The 23,794-nt window shown below is 36.9% G+C and overlaps 2 protein-coding genes across 2 annotated transcripts; both read right to left on the minus strand.

The window, feature by feature from the left end:
• Positions 1-6,092: 6,092 nt before the first annotated feature.
• On the minus strand, positions 6,093-6,806 carry LOC125778728 (N-acetylgalactosamine kinase-like; the record flags this gene model as incomplete). Its single annotated transcript, XM_049457863.1, is given in 1 exon segment — positions 6,093-6,806. A coding segment is annotated over 1 exon segment (714 nt), but the record flags the coding sequence as incomplete, so codon positions are not given.
• Positions 6,807-11,028: 4,222 nt separating this feature from the next.
• On the minus strand, positions 11,029-23,211 carry LOC105229013 (xenotropic and polytropic retrovirus receptor 1). Its single transcript, XM_011209053.4, has 6 exons — positions 23,008-23,211; positions 21,261-22,449; positions 20,999-21,193; positions 14,450-14,619; positions 13,973-14,215; positions 11,029-12,081 (listed from the first exon to the last, which is right to left on the minus strand). The coding sequence occupies exons 1-6, from the start codon at positions 23,074-23,076 to the stop codon at positions 11,944-11,946; spliced, it is 2,004 nt and encodes a 667-aa protein (XP_011207355.2). The 5' UTR covers positions 23,077-23,211; the 3' UTR covers positions 11,029-11,943.
• Positions 23,212-23,794: the final 583 nt, after the last annotated feature.

Here is a 23,794-nt window from a genome sequence, read left to right on the forward strand (position 1 = left end):
TAACATAATTATTAAAATCGTGTTGTTTAAATACAACATTTTTTATAGCTTAAGTACTCCTCTCCACAAAACATCAGATATTATAATATGTATAAGTAGAAGTAGGTAAATCTTTCAAAACAATACCCAAAAATAGTTTTAATACAAAAGGGTGTATGTGGTACCATATAATACTCAATAAATCACTAAGTATGTTAAATGTTTTCGTATAATTTAAACTCTCTTGATTAGTCTGAGTGGAATTAAAGTACAAGCAAGTCGAACTTTCAAACTTCTAAATTGACCTTTGGTCGAAAATTGAAGCGCGAGTGAAATTAATTTCCCAGTAGCACACATGCAAACACATATTTTTTGGTGCAATCTCACTCAATACCTGTAGCTTTTGTTTGGCCAGCACTCATACGCCCTGGTGGTCAACCACTAACCTGCCGTGGCTTTTGTGGCTGTGGTAGATAACTAGTTTGGCGAACCGGGCTGGCACAAAACGGCCACGGTTTATTAATGTTAAACAAAATGTGTGCAATAAATTATGAATATGCTCTCTCACGCACAAAACTTTTAGCCGATTTTAAGCGGAAATGTTCAATGAACAGAGTTGAACGTGCAACGTAGCGTATACGCGACATAATAGACGACGGTTATTGTATGCTTGAATGCAAGCGAGCATCCAGTTTCGAGTAGACAGCTACATTTGTATGTGTGCACAATTATGTATATATTTGCGGTTTGTGTAAAAGCGCATTCGAAAATATCTAGACAATCTGTTGCATAAACAATTCAAAGGAAATTTCAGGTCACTGAACGGTTATGTTCCCAGTGAAATTTAATCCATATGCAGTTCGCTGAAATGCTGATTACGAATGTTGTTGTTGTTTTTTGTTGTAAAAAAAAGTTCGAAGATTATGCCAACTTTTCTTTTTTTCCACTGAAATTGCATTTGTTTGCTTGACCTTCAGCAGCTTAGATCGTTTCAATGCAAAAAATGGCAAAACAGTTTTTTCACATATAAGCTCCAATCATCCAAAAGCACACAACATGTTAACTTCCAAGTGTTAAATCATTTTATATTATTCTTAAAACGTAAAGATTTAGGAGAAATAAGAGCGCACGCTACTGACAAAAGTTAAGGCCTGGCCAACATCTAGGACACATCCATCAAATAGAGGGAAAAGATTTACGAATTAGCCAATACTTCGCTACTAGAATGGTTCCTGAAGACTTTCTAAACTTATGTGCCACTTTTTTTACGCAACCGACATTATCTTTGCAACAATCCGACTAATGTTGTTATCAATTTATAGAAGCAACTGTTATGAGAGCAAGATCCCTTATATACGAGTACATAAGTCTATATTAACCACGAACATATTTAACCTGGAGCCAGCCTTCACTAAATATGCAAGTCAACCTTTCGCGGTGTTTACATTAACTGAGTCTATTAAACTGTTATGATGTGTCAAACTGCATTAGCTTAATGCATTTTTAAGTAACGTTAGCGGAAACATGGCTGAACACTTACCAGAGGTGCGGTTACAATTCAATGAAAAATAATGCGAAAAAATTTCATGTTTCATTGCATGTGTACTATATGCAAACAACAGTTATTAAATTTCGAAGTGAACTACAGCTTACTTTAGGGCTTGTGTTGCTAAGGTATTAGCTTCAATAAATATGCAGTACATTTACGAGTATATTATAAGGTCTTAAATGTATTGCCTGAAAGCATATTTCTTTACAAAATTTATTTCTCAGTATGCGAAAAAAGCTCGTAACAGATGTTTACACACTACTGTGACATATGAAAAATTCTATGTATTTGTAACAATTTCTTTTCATATCGCCCAACAATCTGTTATAAATTCTTGCTATCACTGAGGTGGTTTTGTAGTCCAATAAAACCCAGCTTAACTTCGTCTGACTATGTGGGTGGAATTCATCAAAATTCTAGACGATATTTGTGCATGTAAATATGCATATAGACTTTAAGATTTTCATATCCATTCCAAAAACCTTTCTCCTACCTTTTCTATCGAAAATATAAGCTTACGCTTGTATGTATGTATGGTATATTGCTCGAAAGTTCTATGAAAAGCTGTGATAGTACATTAATTTTTTTCTATAAAATAGTCAACTGCACGCCAAAATAACCCTTTCTAGCTTATGTAACCGAACATTTGGGCTTATGATTTTGTTTTCTGAGCAAACTTGACAGTTTAAGCGGCATTACCTTATTGAAAAAAACACGAGTAAATTCAATAAACAATATTAATTAACTGCAATATTATATCCAATAGATTAAGTAGCATCTACTGCAATGCAATTGACAATCAAATATATTTAATTAAACTTTTAGCAGCAGCTATCAATCATCTGTCAAATCTGAAAATTTAATAACTTATGCACCCCGCGCTAGAGTTGGGATTCCACCATTGTTTGAGTGAAAAGTCAATTTTGACTGATAATCCAGTTTAAGAAACTGTATGCTAGGTAAATACATGAGAGATGAAGCTTAGGTGTTCTAAATCTATTTACTTATATTCTTTTGAGTTAGGAATAATAAAGGGTTTACAGACTAAAAGTATCTACACACGACCCACTTTGGTTTTTGTTTGATCTTCTTTGATTAAATAGGTGCCAGAATAAAGTGGATGCTTTAGGTTTTTAGTTCTTGTGATGAACTTTATTATAATCATATTTATAATAACAAGCAAGAAAGGGCTAAATTCGGATGCAATCGAACATTTTATACTCTTGCAACTTGCCAGAATCAACGGCACGGAAATACCTTAAGATGTGTAACGTCAAACAGAGGATCGGAATCTAAGCAACCTTATATATACATATACTTTATAAAAGTCATACTCCGGCCGAGAAATTCGGCATAAAAACGCAAATTATTAGTATATGGGAGTTGGAGGAGTATCGTTCGGGGTTAATCGTATTTGTCGAAATGTATAGGTCGAAGATTTGGAATTTCACCAAAAAGTGGTCTGCGTCACCCCCATTGTACAATTTCCACACCGGCCCGCATAAAATCTTGTCATAGGTATGTGGGGGCTCAGGGAACTTTTACCAGATTCAACCCATTTTTGATTCAAAGAAATATTATTGTCAGGAAAGATTTCAGTCCAAATTTGAATTGTATATCTCACACATTTAGCGGGGCTATCTTTCGATTTCATTCATTTTCACACTGTCGGTAGGAATTAAAATATTTGAGTCCAACAGATTTAGTTGTTGTAGCTTTAGTAGTTTAAGAGGTATGTGCATTAATCTTATTAGAAAGCAGCTCCACGCCCACTTTTTCAAGATTTTTTGCCCCTTGCTACTGTGATGCCTTGTGCCAAGTTAGAATTTAAAGCTATCACAACATATATTTTTTATGTCCTGAGATATATGATTTAATTTTTCCACTTGATTACTTTAATTAACATCGGAATGGTTATTATAAATTGCACTGAAAAAAAAAATTACAACAGTTTGCACTAGCTTTGACTATGATTATCATTAAATTTGACCTAATAAAAGTCACATATTTAAGAAACTTAAACGTAGTACTGAATTTGATTCGATTCGTACTCTACACCGCTACAATAATATACATATTGTATATATAGGATACATTTTAGACGTGTGGTTTTCAAAGCGGCAATATTGTGAAGCAGAGTATCGAAAAAAAAACCAAAATGAGTCCATTCGCTTTAGCGAGCAATAATTGGAGCTGTCTCCGTTCACTTTTTAGGAGATCTTGCGGAAGGATCTTGGTTTGCGGGCTTACAAAGCCAAAGCCTACCCTGATATTCACAAAAAAATTCTAATCAACAGTGAAGCTGAACTTTTGATTGAATAGGTACTTGAATAAACAAAATTGTCACATTTGGAATGATGATAATGCACAAGCTATTGCTGAGGGAATCATTGGTCCCTATTTCTTCAAAAACCAAGCCGGTCATAATGTTAATGGGGAATGCCGTAGAGCCTTTAGAATTATTTTTTAATGCCTGAATTGGTGAATATTGAAGATTACCGCATTTGGTTCCATATGGCCAGCGAAACAACCAACTTATTAAAGGAAACTTTTGCTGATCGCATTATCGCGTGTCGTGAGCCAATAGCGCGGCTTCCAAAATCGTGGGATTTAACATCGCTGCACTATTTCGTGTGGAGTTATGTGAAGTCAATGGTCGAATATTCATCTTTATTTCACATTATCCACTGGCCTTACGGAGTTTAAAAAGATGTCGCAGCTGTTACTGGTACTTTCTATGTAATATAAGTATATTCAATATTTTTGTAGGAGCTTCTCAAATTTAATTGGGGTAACCTCTATTTTTAAAGTATCATAATACTGAAGTTCATATTATGAAATTTCAAAAGATTTTATTCATAAAAATTCAATGTTCAATTCAAGTTCCTCAAGATATTGAATAACTTGAATGTCTTTCACAGATATTTCACTTCAGGCGTTGCGTGTTACATAATATAAAATACAATAAACTACACAATAAAATGCTCTTACATTACATACATATGTAAACAAGTATTCAGCTAAGCAATGAGAATAAAGTCTGGTAAGAAATTAGATCGCTATAAAATATGTGTATATAATTTCTATTATTATCGCGCATTTAGCTATGCATGGGTATAATGTTGTCATTTGAACCTGTAATAGTCACGCAACTTATGGCACAGAGTTGAGTACCACCTTACACACGAAGACTTTTACCGCCCGAACCATTATTTGGAAACTTGGAGATGACAAGAAAAGACGAAAGGATCGTGCCACTCGAACTAGAGCGCCACGGTTTTTATAATATAATTTAAATATTTTAGAGAAGGGTTAATAAGGATAAAAATTAGCTAATCGATAATATATTTGTGCATCGGGTACATGAAAGGTACAAGAATTTGAAAATATGATATGAAAGGGAGTGCAGAAAATTGTTCGGCTCGAGTTGTTAAAGGCCTGTCTCTCGTGTGTATAACCAGTTTAACTTAAAATTTGCTTATAAAATTTAAAACTCCATCGCGATTAATAAAAGGTTAGCCCAAAAATAATTGATTTACGTATTTATGTTCGTCTGCCAGCTTTACTTTCAAGTGACATCTTAGTTCTGTTTGGTAGATGAGCAACATATACATTTGGTATTTATTGTAAAGCATTTCCAACAGGGTCATTATTTTGCTTCCAGACAAGTATATTGCTACATCACCTGTGAGTGATGTTCAGTGTTCAGGGATTTGCAATAAATTAAACATGTACTTGTAGCTGTTACTCCTGCGGCCACACTATAAATTAATAGAATGGCCTGGAAAGCAATTTGATGTTTTGACGACCCAATACCTGGTAGAAAAGGAAATATATTTACAAACATTTTCTATTAATCGAATTTTACTCTTACTATACGGCGTTTGGTTAGGACTAAACTATTAAAAATATATTTACCAGTAGAAACTATTAATATACAAACAAATTCATACACAATTTTAGAATTCGGAGATGCGTTTTTTACTATTCTTTTGTTTATTTTTAGTCGTTATTATTCGTTTCTCTCATATTTCCATTGTCCACGTTTTGCTGAGTCAATGTGTTACAAATTTTTGGCCCCATTAACAATTCTCTTCTTTTAAATAGCTGTCAATAAAGTGATAAGAAAGAAAAGAGAAGGTCCTTCCTCAACTAAATCGACAACAGTATACAATACGCTGACCAGACTTCGGACGCAACCAACTTCTGACATGCACTGACCACCATTCACAGTGGAGCCATAAACATCTTTACCGACTCCCACTCAGTGAATGGCGTGACCACTCATTGCAGAAAACGAACTCGGCGTGAGAATCGAGAGTGGCCCTTGCGCAGCAAGTGGTTCTGGATACGGTAGCAAGTTAAATTCCTACTTATTCAGAATCGACCCTGACATATAAAATATTTAAATATGCAGAATGGAACAAGTTCTGCAGGACACTAACTACTCTTTCCATGCCCAGCTAACCCTACACATCTGACAACCCTCTTTTTATGGTTCGACCAGAACATTTCGACTTCGAAAAATGGGGAAAAGAAAAGAACTAATTAGTCCAATACCCAGTCAAATGTCATATAGCGTTATGGAATACTCGGTGTGCGAACACTCGTAGAGCTGCTAAAGACTTTGGTGTGATTGAGGCATCAATTGTAACAGCAAAGTAAATAGCTTTGCGGCATCATTGACACCGTTACCGTTTGACTTTCCGCTCACGCCATTGCAGATATATTGTGGTATGGTATGGTGGCGCTCGCATATTTCGCGAAATTTCGCCGCACACTGTGAATCTGTAGTAAGATTAAGAAGAAACAGAGATTAGCAATTGCAATACAACCATTGTTGTATAACGTGTTGAGCGCGTTGTTTCAGTTTGAATTGTTTCATGTGCCGCGTATTGACGGTGAGAAATTTCCTCTCGAATTCCTCAGCGTCGACCTCCAACTCGCGCGCACACAACTCTGCGCGTGTGTAAATATCCTTTGGCAGCCATTTCAACACTAGTTCTTCCAGTTCGCCGAGCGTGCAATGCAACGCCTCTTGCAACTGCACAAAGCGCAACATGCCACGCCAATTGCTGAGCTTCATCTACTTGGCAATAATGCGCGCAGCCAAGCGGCATTCCACAACGCGTTTATTAAAATCCGCCAGACTGTTGGCCACAATGAAGCACACACCAGCCGGCAACTGTATGGGTGTGGCACGCAGCTCCGGATGGAATTCGATGAATTGTGCGCAACCAGCTTTGGCCAGGTAGGAGGTGTACCATTTTGCGGCAAATCAGTGCTATTCGCGGGAGGTGTGAGAATTTTGGTTTGTAAGTGAAATAATAAAAGTTGCGGAGATATTGCAGAAAGGCTTACCTGAGCGCACTCAAATCACATTTGAAGTTTTCATAACGCTTTGTTTCTACATTGCGTGGATATAGAAATATATTTTCTTCATTGCGGCCGACCGCCAACAGTATGTACTAAGCAGTAGCCATTGGTAAGACAGAGTAGCCGCCACGTGCTCGCCGATTAACTCCTGCCAACAGGTACAACTTCGGTCGCCTACTTAGACCGAGAATTGAGAAGTTAAGTCCTTTCTAGCCGAACAAAAACCAAACTGTACAAGTCACTCATTATTCCCGTCCTGCTATATGGTGCGTAGGCATCGACGATGACATCTGATGAGTCGACGTTGCGAGTTTTCGTTAGAAAGGTTTTGTGGAAGACTTATGGTCCTTTGCGCTTTGGCCTCGGCGAATATCGCATTCGTTGGAACGATGAGCCGTAGAAGATATACGACGACATTGACATAATTAATTCAGCGAACTAAAAGACTGCGGCTATGCTTGTAATGTCATCCGAAACTAACTAAACTAATATAGATTTCAATATTGATCTGACAATTATGTTGAATTATTAAGAAAAATTCCTTACTATTTGGGTGATTGTATTACATATCACCCTAATAACCTTATGTATTGGCTCACACACTGGATTGAAAGAGCTTTTCATATTTTCATAACGATAAAAACATTGCAAAATAGAACCACCATAAGAATATCTTTTATACGAGTAAGAATAAAACTTTGCAGAAACAATGTTCTCATTATAAGATGGTCGAATGTAGACCATGATATCTGAAGCTCCAGATTTTCGGTTAAATTTAAGATGCCATAATAAAAATAGCTCTTGTTTACTCAATATAACATACTATTGATCTTACCATCTACCGTAAATATTCGTCGATATCATAACTAAACATATTTTATTAGGTATACTAGAATTGTAAAAGAGAGAAGCCGAAGTACGTGTGTGCGAATAGCTTGACAAGCTCGCCGACAGGGGAAATGCTCGAAAATTTTACGAAACGAAGCGACGACTAACAGAAGGTTTTAAGATCGCAGCATACCCTCGTAGACCCTCCAAAGGTTATCTAGTGACTGATGCCCAAAGTATATTAAAATTTGGAAAGGAACACTTCTCCCGCCTGCTGAATGGCAGTGAAATTACAACGCCAGGAGAAGGCCTCAAGAATATTTTCCTAAATTTTCAAGTTGATCAGAGTAATATTTTCGGAGATAGGGCCTTGATAACTTGTTCAATGCAATGCTGCGAAATTTTAATTTTTGTGTAAAAGTGTCTGCCAAAAATTCAATTTTCACTTTTTTTTTTCATCCAAGTTCAATATTAAGGAAACAGGAAATTTACTGTTAAAGAAGTAGACTTCGTATCAGAAGAATGGGCAATAAGGGCTTGTGTACCTCAGGGTAGCGTGCTAGGCCTAACTCTGCACACAATATATACAGCAGACATTCCAACAGCTATTAACATATTGACATACACTTTCGTGGATGACACAGCTCTAGTAACCCGTAACAAATGCCCCATCAGAGCATCAAGAGTATTAGAGGAGCACTTAACTTTTGTCGAAGAATGGCTAGCCAAATGGCGTATAAATATTAATAAGCAGAAATGCAACCATGTTACATTCTCGCTAAAACCAGAAACGTATCAGACAGTTAAAATAAACAATGTCCTTGCAGCCCAAGCGAATAAAGTAACTTTTAACTTAAGATTCACCTGGATCGAAGGCTCACGTGGCGAAAACATATAGCGAGTTAAATAACTTGCATGAAATTAAAAGCTTAAAGTTTAAATTGGCTTTTAAACAAAAATTCTAAACTTAACCCAGTCAAAAAAACCTTATTATACAATGCAATCATAAAACCGATTTGGATGTAAGGCATTCAACTGTGGGTACGACCTGTGCAACCAACATTGATATAATACAAAGGTTCGAATCCAAAATGCTTAGAAAAATCATCGATTCACCATGGTACTTGCGTAATTAAAATATTCATAAAGTCTTAATATTTTTATGGTAGAGAAGGAGATAGAGGACAGCAGAATGAGATATATTTCCAAACTTCGCGAACATTCAAACCCATTGGCTAACGCCTTGGTAAATTCTGCAATCAAACACGCCTAAAAATAAGTGATCTACCAGCCTACTATAGAGCAACGTTCTACTAAAAAAACTCAACCAAATACTTGAGCTTCTTTAGATTTAAGATTTGAAAACTTATTGTTAAGCTTTACCAAGCAAATCCAATAAATAAAGAAATATTGTAAAAAAATGTTAAGGTTTTAACTAAAACAAGTATTTTTTCACTTTAGATGATCTTCTAAGGAGTTATCCTGACGCATATTTTTTCCGAGGGGTTAACGGAAATGGCGGCGCAATGGCCGAGTTTTAAATATTTTTTTCCAAAAATTTCAGAATTTCTTTGTAAATAGTAAACTTGTAAATAGTAAGTTGATAACAATAAAAAATACGAATAAAATATTTCATTTTTTATATGAGAAAAAAATTGTTGAAAAAAGGCTCGAGCAAAACCATGTAACCCCTTAATGAAAGCGAGGGAACACTTTTTTAGTATGTGTCGTGATAACAGTATAAAATATTCGCTTGCAGCCGAACATAGCCCTTTTTTCTCGTAAAAAATAAATTTCAGTGACCCTAAGACAATCAATAAAACTTATCTCACTTTTGGATGCAATTTAAAAGCTTTGATATTATAGTTTAGTAGATAAGTTATTCCAAAGTCAAACCATCTATCTGTTCAATATTTATGTACTCTCGCAACAAAGTTGCTAAGGAGAGTATTATAGTTTGTTCACATAACGGTGTTTTGTAAGTCCTAACCTAAAAGAGTCAGATATAGGGTTATATATACCGAAGTGATCAGGGTGACGAGTAGAGTTGAAATCCGGATGACTGTCTGTCCGTCCGTCCGTCCTGTCCGTCCGTCCGTCTGTCCGTCCGTCAAGCTGCAACTTGAGTAAAAATTGAGATATCATGATGAAACTTGTACACGTATTTCTTGGCTCCCTAAGAAGGTTTAAGTTCGAAGATGGCAAAATCAGTCCACTGCCACGCCCACAAAATGGCGAAAACCAAAACCTATAAAGTGTCATAACTAAGCCATAAATAAAGATATTAAAGTGAAATTGGCACAAAGGGATCGCATTAGGGAGGAGCATATTTGGACGTATTTTTTTTGGAAAAGTGGGCGTGGCCCCGCCCCCTACAAAGTTTTTTTGTACATATTTCGGAAACTACTATAGCTATGTCAACCAAACTCATTAGAGTCGTTTCCTTCAGGCATTTCCAAATAAAGTTTAAAAATTGAAGAAAACGGATAATAACCACCCCCACCACCCAAACAAAGGTTATGTTTAAAAAAACAAAATGTGCGTTAACCGACTAACAAAAAACGTCAGAAATACTAAATTTTATGGAAGAAATGGCAGAAGAACGCTGCACCCAGGCTTTTTTTTTAAATTGAAAATGGGCGTGGCGTCGCCCACTTATGGACCAAAAACCATGTCTCAGGAAACTACTCGACCGATTCCAATAAAATTCGGTATATAATATTTTCTTAACACCCTGATGACATGTACGAAATATGGGTGAAATCGATTCACAACCACGCCTTCTTTCAATATAAGGCTATTTTGAATTCCATCTGATGCCTTCTCTCTATAATATATACATTAAGAACCAATGATGATAGCGGAATAAAACTTTACACAAATACGGTATTTGAGCTGAGATATCCCTTGTGGAAAAGTTGTGGTGATCGAACTATAACTTTTCAAGGTCCCTGATATCGAACACGAAGAACTCAGTGCCTAACCTAACCTAAATTTTCACCGAAAATATCAGTAAATCTCTCAGAATTTAATTCTAATTAATTTTACAGTAAAATAAAAAAATATATAAATGACGGATAATGAAACTCTCGATTATAGTTTAGTAGATAAGTAATTCCAAAGTCAAACCACCTCTCTATTCAATATTTTTTTTTCGTTCACTGGCAGCCACATTTAAAATAATATTTTGCGCTGCATTGTAGATAAATACGTACTTGTACATAACATAAAATTAGTATTTGCTTACCTTTTACCTGCGCTCATCGAAGCGAAAAGAAGAGTCAAACTCTGTGAACAACATTTGGCTAAACATTTATTTAACATGTAAAGTTCTATTACATTAAATTGGTGTAAACAAACAATGTAAAAAAGAAGAAAAACAAACAAAGGAAATAGAATTCGTTTTGCGAGTACAAACAAATGCAAAGTATAAAAAAATATATAAATACAATAGATAAAAGTTAAATTTGTGCGCACCTTTCGATATACATAAGTGCCTATGAGGACATACATTTAGACAGTCACAAACTTACATGTACTTTACTTTACATGTATATGTATGTATGTTTACCATGCATGTTTCAATGCACACATGGCTATGTATGTCCAGTGTAAATATTCTTAAAAGTTGGACATGAGTATTATAACTTTTGTTGTATTAATTTCTATGACTTCCTTTATTAAATTAATTTAAAAATAGCAGATGTAACACTGATGAGGATATGTATTGCCTGTGCGACTTATTTTTTCGTTCGTTCCACTGTCACATGAACAGTATTTAAAATTTAATTATACTTTAATGTTTTGGCATATAAGAAATTTACATAAGTACATAAACTTAAATAAAATATGTGTATATACATATAAATATGTAAGGATATTTTGGTATATATGTATAAATATGGCTTTATATGTACGTAACTCGTGGCTGAAGCATGAAATTTACTTTCTTTCTGCCATTTTCGCTTCACATTACATAGACATACTATATGTACATATATAAATATTTTGTTTCCCCATTAATTGAAATTAATGACATCTCTAATATTACAACTTTGCTATCCAATTGCTAAGCTCCTTGTTATTTTATACACTAATTATATATATAGCTAAGTATATACTTTAACAAAACGTTTATGCTCTTACAATGATATGGCAACTACATACATACATAAATTGAATTTAAAACAAAATGCAAAGCCATTGGCCATTTAAGAGCATAAATCTTCGACAGATTCGCCTTGTAAAAGCAACAAGCGTTGCTGCTCCTTCTTCTTCGATAGGCCTTTAGTCTTGCCTCGTCGGTTGACTACGCCGTCCTCCTCATCCATCATGCGTAAAATTGTCGTCTAGCAAACAAAAAAATATATTTATATATATTTGCATACATATGTACACCATATAAAATAAGTTCAAGAGAAAGTCCAATATTGTACACAAATTTGGAGATGACAGCTTAGGAAAAAGATATAAGTGATGCCGAAATTGATAATGTTATGTAAATCGGTAAGTGAACTTCATAAAGAGTATTCTTCTTAAAGTATTTAATTTACAGGTTTTTCAGGAAATTAATAGGACTGAGTCGATTTAAAAAAAAAATTATTGGACCGATTGTAGCAATTCTTTAAAAACTTTCGAAATAGACTCCTTCTGCCTCGAGCGCGATTTTAAAGCATTGAAGGCAGCACAGAGGGACTCTCCGGATTAGCCTTGAGGGCCGAGGTGCATACTGCTATTCTCTCTGTCTTCTCAAAATGCTTTCCTTTCAACAACCTTTTCAGGCAAGGAAACAAAAAAGTCCGGGGGGACCACATCGGCTGCGGAAGCATTGGGATGCCGACCTTGGTTAGGTAGCTGTTCACAAGAAAGGAGTTGTGAGCCGGGGCGTTGTCGTAGTGCATCTCCCAATCGGCTGCTATGTCTTGTCGAACTCAATTGACCCTTCGTTTGAGTCTTTTGACGACTTCCATGTAAAACTTGGCATTAATGGTTTGTAGTGGACGATTCCTTTAATATCAAAAAAAAATTAGCATGGTTTTCACTTTGGATTTGCTCATTCTTCGGGTCTTCATCAGTGACCTCGTGTCACCGAAACACACCACTTCTTGCTAAAACAACATCTGGGTAAGCCTGCTCGATCATATCAAACGTCTCTGTCGCAGATTTACCGAGTTTCACACAGAATTTTATCGCGTACCTCTGCTCTAACGAACGCTCATTTTCGGCTTGCACCACTCACAGAAACACGTCGCGCGAAATATTTGTGCTGCCTCTCCAGCTGCTCGGAGACAACTGATCAGTCGCTCGTTCGTTAGCTAGGAACGTCCTCTACCGAATCCAATCGGTGCGCACACGCCTCGAAGTACAGTCGCGGTGGAAGAAAATCAGTCCAATTACTTTCCGGACAAACCCTGTACAAAAAACTTTAATTTTGGGAAAATTATAGTTTTTATCTCAAGACAGTTTCCTTTCGATAGGCGAGTAGTAGACTCCATGACTTTTCAAGCAATCTTGAAAAATAACTTTTCTTCAGGAGGCCTGCATAATAAAAAAATTCTGCCCAGTGAGCGACCTCTTCCAGTGTACAAACAGAAATAAATCGGGTGGAGAGTAATTCGGAGGATACGGCGATTGTGGTAGCACTTATAGTCTAATTTGACTGCTTTGGCCGTAGTGACGGCGGAGATGGAAGCCAGTACGTTGCCTTGTTAGACTTTTCTTTTCTTTCTACAACTTTTTCCTGAGCTTTCTTTTTCTGACGTCGAATCCGTTCTTACAATATTTCACGCAGAATTTAACCTACGTGGTCTTTAGAAACAGCTCACTATCTCAGTGATATCGCACATACAGTTTGCCAATACGAGATGATGTTTGTCATCAAAAACCAACGTACGATTTCATTAATATTTCAGATCGAATCACCGACAGATGTTGCTCATACACCGTTTTTCCAAAATCAGCAAACATGACCTCTTTCACAGGCTGTCAAAATGAAAATTCGGGTCTGCTTCGGCTTAAGCGTCACCATGGTAAACTTCTCTTGCACCTCGCACGGTGCTACGTATCAATATTGACTTATCGGAACGGCCTTGCAAATCCCTACCCCAAACTTAAAATGATTCTTCATAAATTTTTGTTTTTTCAATCTGAGTAACAAATTACTTTTTCAACTGTAATTTATTATCGTTCCCTGCATATAATAAATTATGCAATTAACGCACAAAGCCAAGAAGCACTCACCTGATCCGAGCAATCCATGGGCGCCACCGAAATATCACGTACTGCACGAAATTTACCGCAATTATTCAAGTGTTCGTTTTCCAAACGAAAATAGTTCCAAATGAAACGACGAAACACCTCCAATGGGCTGAGTATGGTCATCATTACGTCACCCTCCATATAACCCGCCTCAATTAAGCTCATCGATACGGTCCAACCGAAACGCAGCACTAAATCTTCCACAATGCCAAAGTAGTAGAACCACTGAGCAAGATAAATAAGTGGAAAATACAACATTAGAAACAAAGGAACGGTACAATACATAAACAATAAGTAAATAGCTGCCTAATTGGGCAAAAAATCATGTCAATTTACAACAGTGAAGTGTTTGGGGTGTAACGAGCTGTTGTCAGCAAATGACTCCAACTTGAAATATCTCTGCATATTTTTATATGAGTGTGCGTGTGTGTGAGAAAGCTGTAATACCAACAAACTTACCGTCGACGAGTAGACAATTTCTTCACGCAAAAAGCGATTATCACCAGCCTTGGCATCAAAGAGGCCCCAATCCATTTTAATGTCCCACGTGTAAGCATAACATGAGGACACAATGGCCGCCACTATCCAGCAATAAAACCAGGGATTATCCTTCGATGTGAAGTAGCCGTCTGTAGAAAAGAGAAAAAGAAATAAAGAAAGTGAGGAAATGAGGAGATGAGAGAGGTGGTAAAGTGTAAGGAATTATGTATGAAAATAAACTGTTGCTGCAAGCACTGGTTAATGTTGGTGCAGAAACGTTATTAACAGTCAATTAAACTTAGTACTGGAGAGGTCAATTGTATTTATTACTTATGTTTATTGTGAAGCCAAAGTAGACTTAACAATATACTTGAAAATATGTTAAAACACTTGATTATTTGTGAAAAAAAGTAACTCCATTGACTAAACAGAGGCATACATTGTGACAAAAGGCAAATTGGATTTAAAGTCAGTATAAATGATTTTTCAAAACAAGTAAGGAAGGGCTAAATTCGGGTGTCACCGAACATTTTATAATCTCGCATGATAAAGTGATAATCGAGATTTCATTATCCGTCATTTACATATTTTTTTTATTTTGCTGTAAAATTAATTAGAATTAAATTCTGAGAGATTTACCGATATTTTCGGTGAAAAATTAGGTTAAGTTAGGTTAGGCACTGATTTCTTCGTGTTCGATATCAGGGACCTTGAAAAGTTATAGTCCGATCACGACAATTTTTCCACAAGAGATACCTCAGCTCAAATACCGTATTTGTGTAAAGTTTTATTCCGCTATGATCTTTGGTTCCTAATGTATATATTATACAGAGAAGGTATAAGATGGAATTCAAAATAGCGTTATATTGGAAGAAGGCGTGGTTGTGAACCGATTTCACCCATATTTCGTACATGTCTTCAGGGTGTTAGGAAAATATTATATACCGAATTTCATTGAAATCAGTGGAGTAGTTCCTGAGATATGGTTTTTGGTCCATAAGTGGGCGACGCCACGCCCATTTTCAATTTAAAAAAAGCCTGGTTGCAGCTTCTTTCTGCCATTTCTTCCGTAACATTTTGTGTTTCTGACGTTTTTTGTTGGTCGGTTAACGCACTTTTAGTGATTTTCAACATAACCTTTGTATGGGAGGTGGACGTGGTTATTATCCGATTTCTGCCATTTTTGAACTGTATATGGAAATGCCTGAAGGAAACGACTCTATAGAGTTTGATTGACATAGCTATAGTAGTTTCCGAGGTATGTACAAAAAACTTAGTAGGGGGCGGGGCGACGCCCACTTTTCCAAAAAAATTACGTCCAAATATGCCCCTCTCTAATGCGATCCTTTGTGCCAAATTTCACTTTAATATCTTTATTTATGGCTTAGTTATGACACTTTATAGGTTTTTGACTTCCGCCATTTTGTGGGCGTGGCAGTGGGCCGATTTTGCCCATCTTCGAACTTAACCTTCTTATGGAGCCAAGAAATACGTGTACCAAGTTTCATCATGATATCTCAATTTTTACTCAAGTTACAGCTTGCACGGACGGATGGACAGACAGACAGACATCCGGATTTCAACTCTACTCGTCACCCTGATCACTTTGGTATATATAACTCTATATCTGACTCTTTTAGTTTTAGGACTTACAAACAACCGTTATGTGAACAAAACTATAATACTCTCCTTAGCAACTTTGTTGCGAGAGTATAAAAAATTAAAAGTTAATAAAACTGTTTTTAATTACTATACCAAATATGAGCGCGATCTATCAACCAGTTTGTTTACAGTAGCTGCTTAAGTCGGTACACCTCAGTAGTGCGTTGTGATTTTTACAATGGATAAAAATATAATACAGGGTAGGCCATTTAAAGTTGACCCATTTGTTTCTAAAAAAAAGAACAAAGAAAACAATGTTTTTTGTTCATTTCAAAAATAATTTATTTTGGTCCAAGGGGATTTGTTTCAGCTAATATTTAAAAATTAGATCGCGTAAATGGGCACCTTTAGCTTTGACAGCTAAATGCACTCTTTTTTCGACATTTTCCATGACTTTGGCCAATGTTTCGGATGATATGGCGGCTTTCAGTTGAGCTAAGGTCTTTGCCTTATTAGCGTATACCTCGGATTTCAAATAACCCCACAAATAAAAGTCTGGTGGCGTCAAATCTGGTGATCTCGGTGGCCAGTCAACATCACCATTTTTCGATATCAATCGCCCGATGGCCCATTTGCCAAAATTAAGGCGTCGCGGATAATCAGCTGGGTTTAGTTTTTGTGCCATTTGAATTTTATATGGAAACATCTTCAAATCTTTATGAATTATGCGTCGGAGAGTGGTGCGAGAGATGTCTAATTCCTGAGAGCGGCGATAACTCGATGTCGATGGAGTCTCCTCAATACTGGCTCGTACAGCTTCGATATTTTCATCAGAACGTCTTGTGCGTTGACTGGCATTACTGAGATTACCGGTGTTCACAAATTTTGCGTATAAAGAATTAATTGTGTTCTTAACTGGAGCACTTTTCACTTTATTTTTTTGCGAAACGCACGTTGAGTTAACACAATTGAAAAAGTTATTTTGAATATAAAGCTGAACAATTTCAGCGCGTTCTTTTGGAGTGTACTGTTCCATGGTATAAATTGTCTTCGAATGACGCTTCTAACGCGGTATGACATTAGCCGATTTGTCAGCGCTGTTAAAAGTTACAGCGTTGCCAGATGGGTCAACTTTAAATGGCCTACCCTGTACAATATCAAGCACGGAATTTGTCTCAAATTTTGTATTTCTAACTAAATTTCATATGCGGAATCATTGCGAGTATTGGAAAAGGCTTACGGCGATTCAGTCAAGCCCACGAGCCCACGAGCCCAAAGCCTTCAAAGACGGTCGAAAAATCGTTGAAGACATGCCTCGTTCTGGACAACCATCGACCACTGCAACTGATGAAAATATTAAAAAAGTGAAGGATATGGTGCTTGAAAATCGTCAGGCAAGTGTTAAAGAGATGGCAACAGAGCTCTTCATCTCTCGCAAGTCCGTTCGAATGACTTAGGGGGATATTTTGGGCATGAAACACGTTCTTGCTCAACTTCTCCCGATAGATCTAATTTTTTTCAAAAAGAGTACCATAAACAGGTCTCTTTGGACATGCTCGAATTCCGACTCCACATTCATGGGCGGCATTATAACTGTCGATGAAACATGAGTTTATGAGTTTGACAAGCGAACAAGTCAACAAATATTGGAATGGAGGGAAAAACGAGCCGGAACCAAAAAAAACACGCCAATGCCGCTGAAATATCAAGGTGATGCTCATTGCTTTTTCAATATTCGTAGGTTGATGCATTATGAATTTGTTCCGTAGAGACAGACGGTGAATAAGGAGTTCTATTTGACCGCTTTGAGGCATTTGCGTGAGAACATCTGTCGAAAACGGCCGAAACTGTGGAATAACAGTTCATGTATTTTACACGATGATGTTTAGAGGACTGGAAAAATCATTGGCATAAGTGTATTACATCGGGTGGGGATTACTTTGAAGGCGAAAAACTAAATATTGATGAATAATAAATGTTTTGTGTTTTATTTACAATTTCCGAGTACATTTTTGTCACAATACACCATACCATAAGTAAATTCTTTAAGAGTTAATGTTCCTTTATTAACAGTATGTTAACTGTATCATTTGACATTTGAGACCCAAGTGATCTTAACACATTACGTTCTTGCATTTGATATAAATCTCAAAAATATCCATAATTCGGAGTAATTTTCTACTAATTGCGATAAAGCGGTTCAAAATTTGTCAACTAAAATAGTTCAGCGATTAAAGGTATACAGGTGACGTATCATCCATTCATATTTAAATGATATTTTTGAGAGTTATAAAGCTTTTTTCCAAAACAAAACAGAAAATCTAATAAAATTGTCATATTTTGACAGTATAAGAAGTAATCATATTTAATGACATTAGGTTGCAATGTCTTGTGCAGACATTTAGTGTAATAGTTAACTAGCTCGTCTTAACTAGTCAGTATCCTACACAATTTAAGTGTCCAACTCATACCTACAAATTTTAAGTCCCTTCGATAGATAAGTAATTTTACGGGCAGCCTGTCTCTCGCTAAACACTTGCTCGGTTATTCAGCATTTCCTGTCGAGGGATGACCGTTATTGGGAGGAACTACATACAAGCTACTAATACATATTTTACGCACTCGTTGCCGGTTGTAATTTCGCACACATGCAAACATACATTTATAAGTAAGTGTACACAAAGTATATGGGTTTCCCAGCTTCAATTATTGCAACCAAGGCAACAAGATGGGGCACGCGAACCCTGTGAACTTTTGATTTCGACATTTCGTTCAACATTTCCATAATCCCAATGGGACATCTTCCTCCAAAGCTATGCTTTGTTGCCATTTTTATGTTTATTTTTAAATATGCATAACGGTTATGCGATGTTATTTCGGTTAATTAACATTTTTATTTAAGTTTTGTTTGTAAATAATGAATTAAAAAGGGGAAAAACGGTGAATTTAAGCACCAACCTTTCAGATACAAATGAAATTTTTAATTTCCTGAATATTTCTTATTTATGCATTTCTTGCCTTTCGCATTTTCACATTTAAAGAAATGAAATACTGCTGTGAAAGTCAGCAGGTGATTTCTTCCGAGAATTCCATTAACTAGAAACATACATAAATATTTATATATCTATAGGGTGTTTCAATTTGGATAAAACTATATTGGCAACTCTGCCAAGTTTTGTCCGCGTATTTAGAAAAATACAGCTATTTGGTTTAATGGACAAGGTCCGGCACTCGAAGTGTAACCAACTTCACCCCGTTCGCGCAGTTGTCGCACAGGAAATTTAGCTGGAAAATCGCAGCCAGTAATTGTTCGTGAGCACCTTAATGTCAATAAAGTTTTTGTTTATCGCACCATCACTCGTTACAATGATAGTGGTAGCATGGCAAAACGCCATGGGGGTGGTCATCAAAAGACTGAAACGTCGCGTGAGATGGTTCGGAAAGTGAAGAAGCGACTTGGGCGTAATCCACGACGTATCAAATGGCTAAAGAACTGAAAATATCAGACCGCGGCATCCGACGCATATTGAAAAATGAGCTCAAGGTCAAGCCTTACAAGTTCCAAAAGGCCCATGATCTCACACCGAAGCAGCAACAAGTAAGACTTGAAAGAGCGAAGTAGTTGCTTCGCTTGGCCGAAAGCGGTCAAATTCCGAACATTGTGTTTTCTGACGAAAAAGTTTTTTCAAATTGAGCAATTCGTAAACTCTCAAAACGATAGGGTTTACTTGACCGACCGTTCTTACGAGAATCTATGTCATCGGTTGGCCACCAGCAGGCAGCACCCGCCGTAAATAACGTTTCAACAAGACTCAGCACCGTCTCACAAAGCGCGAGTGAACCAAGGATGGCTGAAAAACAACGTTCAGAACTTCATTATGACCACACAATGGCTCTCGAATTCACCAGATCCGAATCCAATGGATTATTCTCTCTGGGCCATTTTGGAGGGCAAGGTCCGAAGGAAGAAATAACCAGTCTCGAGATGCTGAAGAAAGCCATTGTCCGTGAGTGGACCAAAATACCGGCAAGTCACATTCGGGCAGCTTGTAATTCGTTTTTTGACCATCTCAGGGCCATATTAAGGCAAAAGGTGGTCATATCGAGCAAAAGTGAATTGGTCCCGTATTTATGATTATTTTCACACATTTTGTACTTTAAAATAAATAAAAATTATTTTCCAAAGCGAATTTATGGTTTTTTTAAATTGCACTTCGAATGCCGGATATAACGAAAGAGAATATGTTTGCATACATATGTACATATACGAGTACATAATCGAAGTCTGATGAGGTAATGTTTTAGATACTACTTTGAACTATGTATGTCATTGTTTGGTTCTCATAAACAGTATTCTTTAAACCATCATTTCATATACTTCTTCATAAATGAACGTTTTATATTTCATATAGCATTTTAAGCTTTCCTCCTTTCCTCACACGTTCATATAGGAAGTTTTAGAAACGTACTATGAGCTTCGCCACAACTCTGTTAATTCCAAAGAAATCCCTTTCTAGTAACACACGTACCACTTCCAATATGACAACATAATAAATTCGTAAAGTTCAGAGTAATACCGAAGTATAGTCTCTACATGTGTGAAACTGTGGTGTGAAAATGGTCGATATTTCTTGACAGAAGAAAACTCCCGAACCTATGATTTTTCTTATAATATATGAAATATTAGTCAATTTGCGAGACGCTTTAGGGACGTTATACATACATTTCAAAGATATTTATATACATAACTACATATAACTTATTCGAAATCGAGAGATTAACAAACATACCGATGATACATGTTTCAAATATGTACCTTTGTTGGAGTTCAGTTTAAATTTACACACATACATACATACATACATATTTTTTTAAACCTTTTAAAAGTTCTAAAACATTTGAAATTCAACAATGCTTTCCACTCACCTGAGGTTATCTGAAACTTGTATGAGAATATCACCACAAAAAAGGATGTTGCGTACTTAGCAGCATTAACCAGATGCGGAAAAGCTTCGCGAGTGTCACGATAGCGACGAATACACTGAGCGAAGCGCCAATAAGCCGGCAAGATAGCGACAATTGGACGCACCATAGAAATATCCCGCACACAAGTGCTGCCACCTGTTTGAAATTCAATAATAATATAAAATAAAACTTAATTTTTTGTGAGAACAGGACACCAACTCACCATAACTCGTTTTGTGCCAACTGGGATTCTCGCCGAAAAAGCATATAATGAAGGGTATATCGAGGAAGGCTGGCACAATGCTGTTCAACTGGTCGGCAAGCCAAAAGTCGGCAAAAGTCACAAAGAAGAATGGTGCCATTACCACACGACTCAGCACGCGCACGGCCCAGTAACGCGCCTCGTGATGAAATGTCTTCGTTGGATTGAGCAAAAATGCAAGCATCAAGGTGTAAAGAAAAATGGGCGCCGAATATTGTGGTATGCCCAAAGGGTCACAATAAATATAGCAGAGCACACAAATAGCCCAAATTACGCCAAACACCGAAGCCACTTCCATTATATTTTGCTCGGACAAGTGATTACGTGGATCCAGTTCAAAGATGAGCACATGATTAACGCCTGACGAACGCCAGCCATACACATTGACGCCCCACAAGAAGAGAAATTCAATAATGAGAAAGGGACCACGAAACATGCGCAGACCTACGCGCCAATCATCGCCAAAGCCATGAAATATTGCCGACAAGATGACTGTAAGGAAGAGTACGACAAAAGCACCCGAGAAAAGACCAACTTTGAATGTGGTCCACGGGCTTTGTTGCTCGCCCAAAGGCGGTACGCGCAAACGTTTCATGGCCTTCTGTCGATCGCCGCCCTCAATGTCGTTGGTGAAAGCGCGCTCAGTTTCCTGTATCAGACGATCTATATCTTTGTTGACATAGAAATGTGCCGCCTCCACATACTCCTCACGCCACTTAACGCCATCGCAAACACTCAAGAGCTTGTCGTGTTTCTTGAGTATTTTGCGAAAACCGGTGAAGTTCAAATTCTGGTAGTTTTGTAGTAGAATGAGACCCAAATAAAATTCACTAAATGCTAATTTGAGATCTTGTATTTTACGCGCTGGTACATTCTTCTTGCCCAAGGGCGTTTTCGACTTCCAAGCAGGTTGTTTCTTGACCGCGCCCATCTCTAGCGTTTCGCTAAGTTCACTGCGGAGATTACCATATTTTCGCGTAGCCTCAGCCATCTTTTCAGAGTAGAATGTGTTGATTTTTGCCAACTCTTTGTCGCAGTAATGGAAGAATTGTTCGTCAAATTTGGCAAAGTAACGTGAGAGCACCTCTGGATCGACGAGCTCAGCGGACGGCGCTTGCTCCACGGCCGCGTACAGCATTGCCTTCATTTCCTGCAGAAACAGCAAATATTTTTGGGTAAAATCTAACCTTAATTACTTCTAAGATATAAAAGCTATATATAGTATAATAACAAACAATGCTTTTATAACACACATGACTGTATTATCAGAAATAAATTTGTATAAGTAACTGCAAAATCCACAGCGCTTTATATATACATAAATACATATGTAAAATAAAACCAAAAACCTCTCTCTCTCTCTCATATCCTATTCAAGTTGAAAGCTCACTCTGTTTACATTGATTGTTTATAAACAATCCACACCACAACACATGTTTTTCATTTTGTTTACATCTCCATCTTCTAAACACTCTGTAACAGGTGTCTGTTTGCGATCATGCGCACTACGCCCACCACATTTTCCCGCCAAAATAAAAGCTCCTCACTTTGACAGCTGCCCAACGAGCTTTTTGTGACGTCACCCACCCAACTGACAACAGCTGTCAGTGAGCTCCCACCCGCTGCCGCAGTATCTACAAGATTTTCACTTTTCACTGGCCGACATACCGAAAACGCAAATAAAATGCGTCGAGAATACCAATCATACCTCGTAATTTATGTACTGTTTCCGCCATTCCGGTGTTATATGTGCGCTCAAGTGTTCGGCAAATTTCATTTTAACAACCGCAGCGTGTTAATTCACTACAATTTCACTAAATAATTTAACAGCAAACGCTGCACACGCATCATTTTCACAATCACATTCAATACAAATACACACATTGAGTCCAAAATAGATGAAAAGTGAAAACTGTCGGAAACATATGGTCAGGGCAGAGCTTTTGTGCTTCGCATGGCGAACTTGCATGGCTTTTTAGTGGCGTTGAAGCTTTTGGAAAACAACATATTTGGTTTTAAATGTGAAAATTATTCATTTAGTGCAATTACGAGTTTCGAATCCTGGATATGTACTCATTTATAAAATTGTAAAAAAAACACTGGTCAACAGTAAACTCAAAATTTGAAGTTTATCGAATAAAAATTGTCGAAACTATTTGTCTAGCCAAATGGAAAAAAGTTGTTTTGAGGAAAACGCGGTGGTAAGCTGATATATACGCTTTAAGTAGTTTGAAAAAATTTCCTCAACACAAATGAACTTAGAATTTAATTTTAAATAGTGATCCATTTCGAGGTTCTCTTCTTTTTTCAAGAAAAAACACAGAAACCTCAAATTAATGGGGAATGTTTGTTATAATTCAAAAGAACATTCTTTGGCATTCATTTTTTGATTATTTCTTTCAAATTTTGGTCATGGCCACGTCTCAGATGGTCCATACGTTGAGTCCAATTTTCGATGACTCGTTCGAGCATTTCGACTGGTAACTGTCGAATGA

This window comes from Bactrocera dorsalis, chromosome 5, assembly GCF_023373825.1.
Source record: "Bactrocera dorsalis isolate Fly_Bdor chromosome 5, ASM2337382v1, whole genome shotgun sequence".
NCBI lineage: Eukaryota > Metazoa > Arthropoda > Insecta > Diptera > Tephritidae > Bactrocera > Bactrocera dorsalis.

Bases quoted from the DNA above. Each gene is read 5' to 3' on its own strand.
- LOC105229013 (XM_011209053.4), bottom strand. From the start codon at position 23,076: ATGAAATTTGCCGAACACTTGAGCGCACATATAACACCGGAATGGCGG. The intron at 22,450-23,007 runs GTATGATTGGTA...CTGTTTCTGCAG, and splicing joins AACAGTACATAAATTACGAG to GAAATGAAGGCAATGCTGTA. The intron at 14,216-14,449 runs GTAAGTTTGTTG...TATCTTGCTCAG, and splicing joins AAATTGTCTACTCGTCGACG to TGGTTCTACTACTTTGGCAT.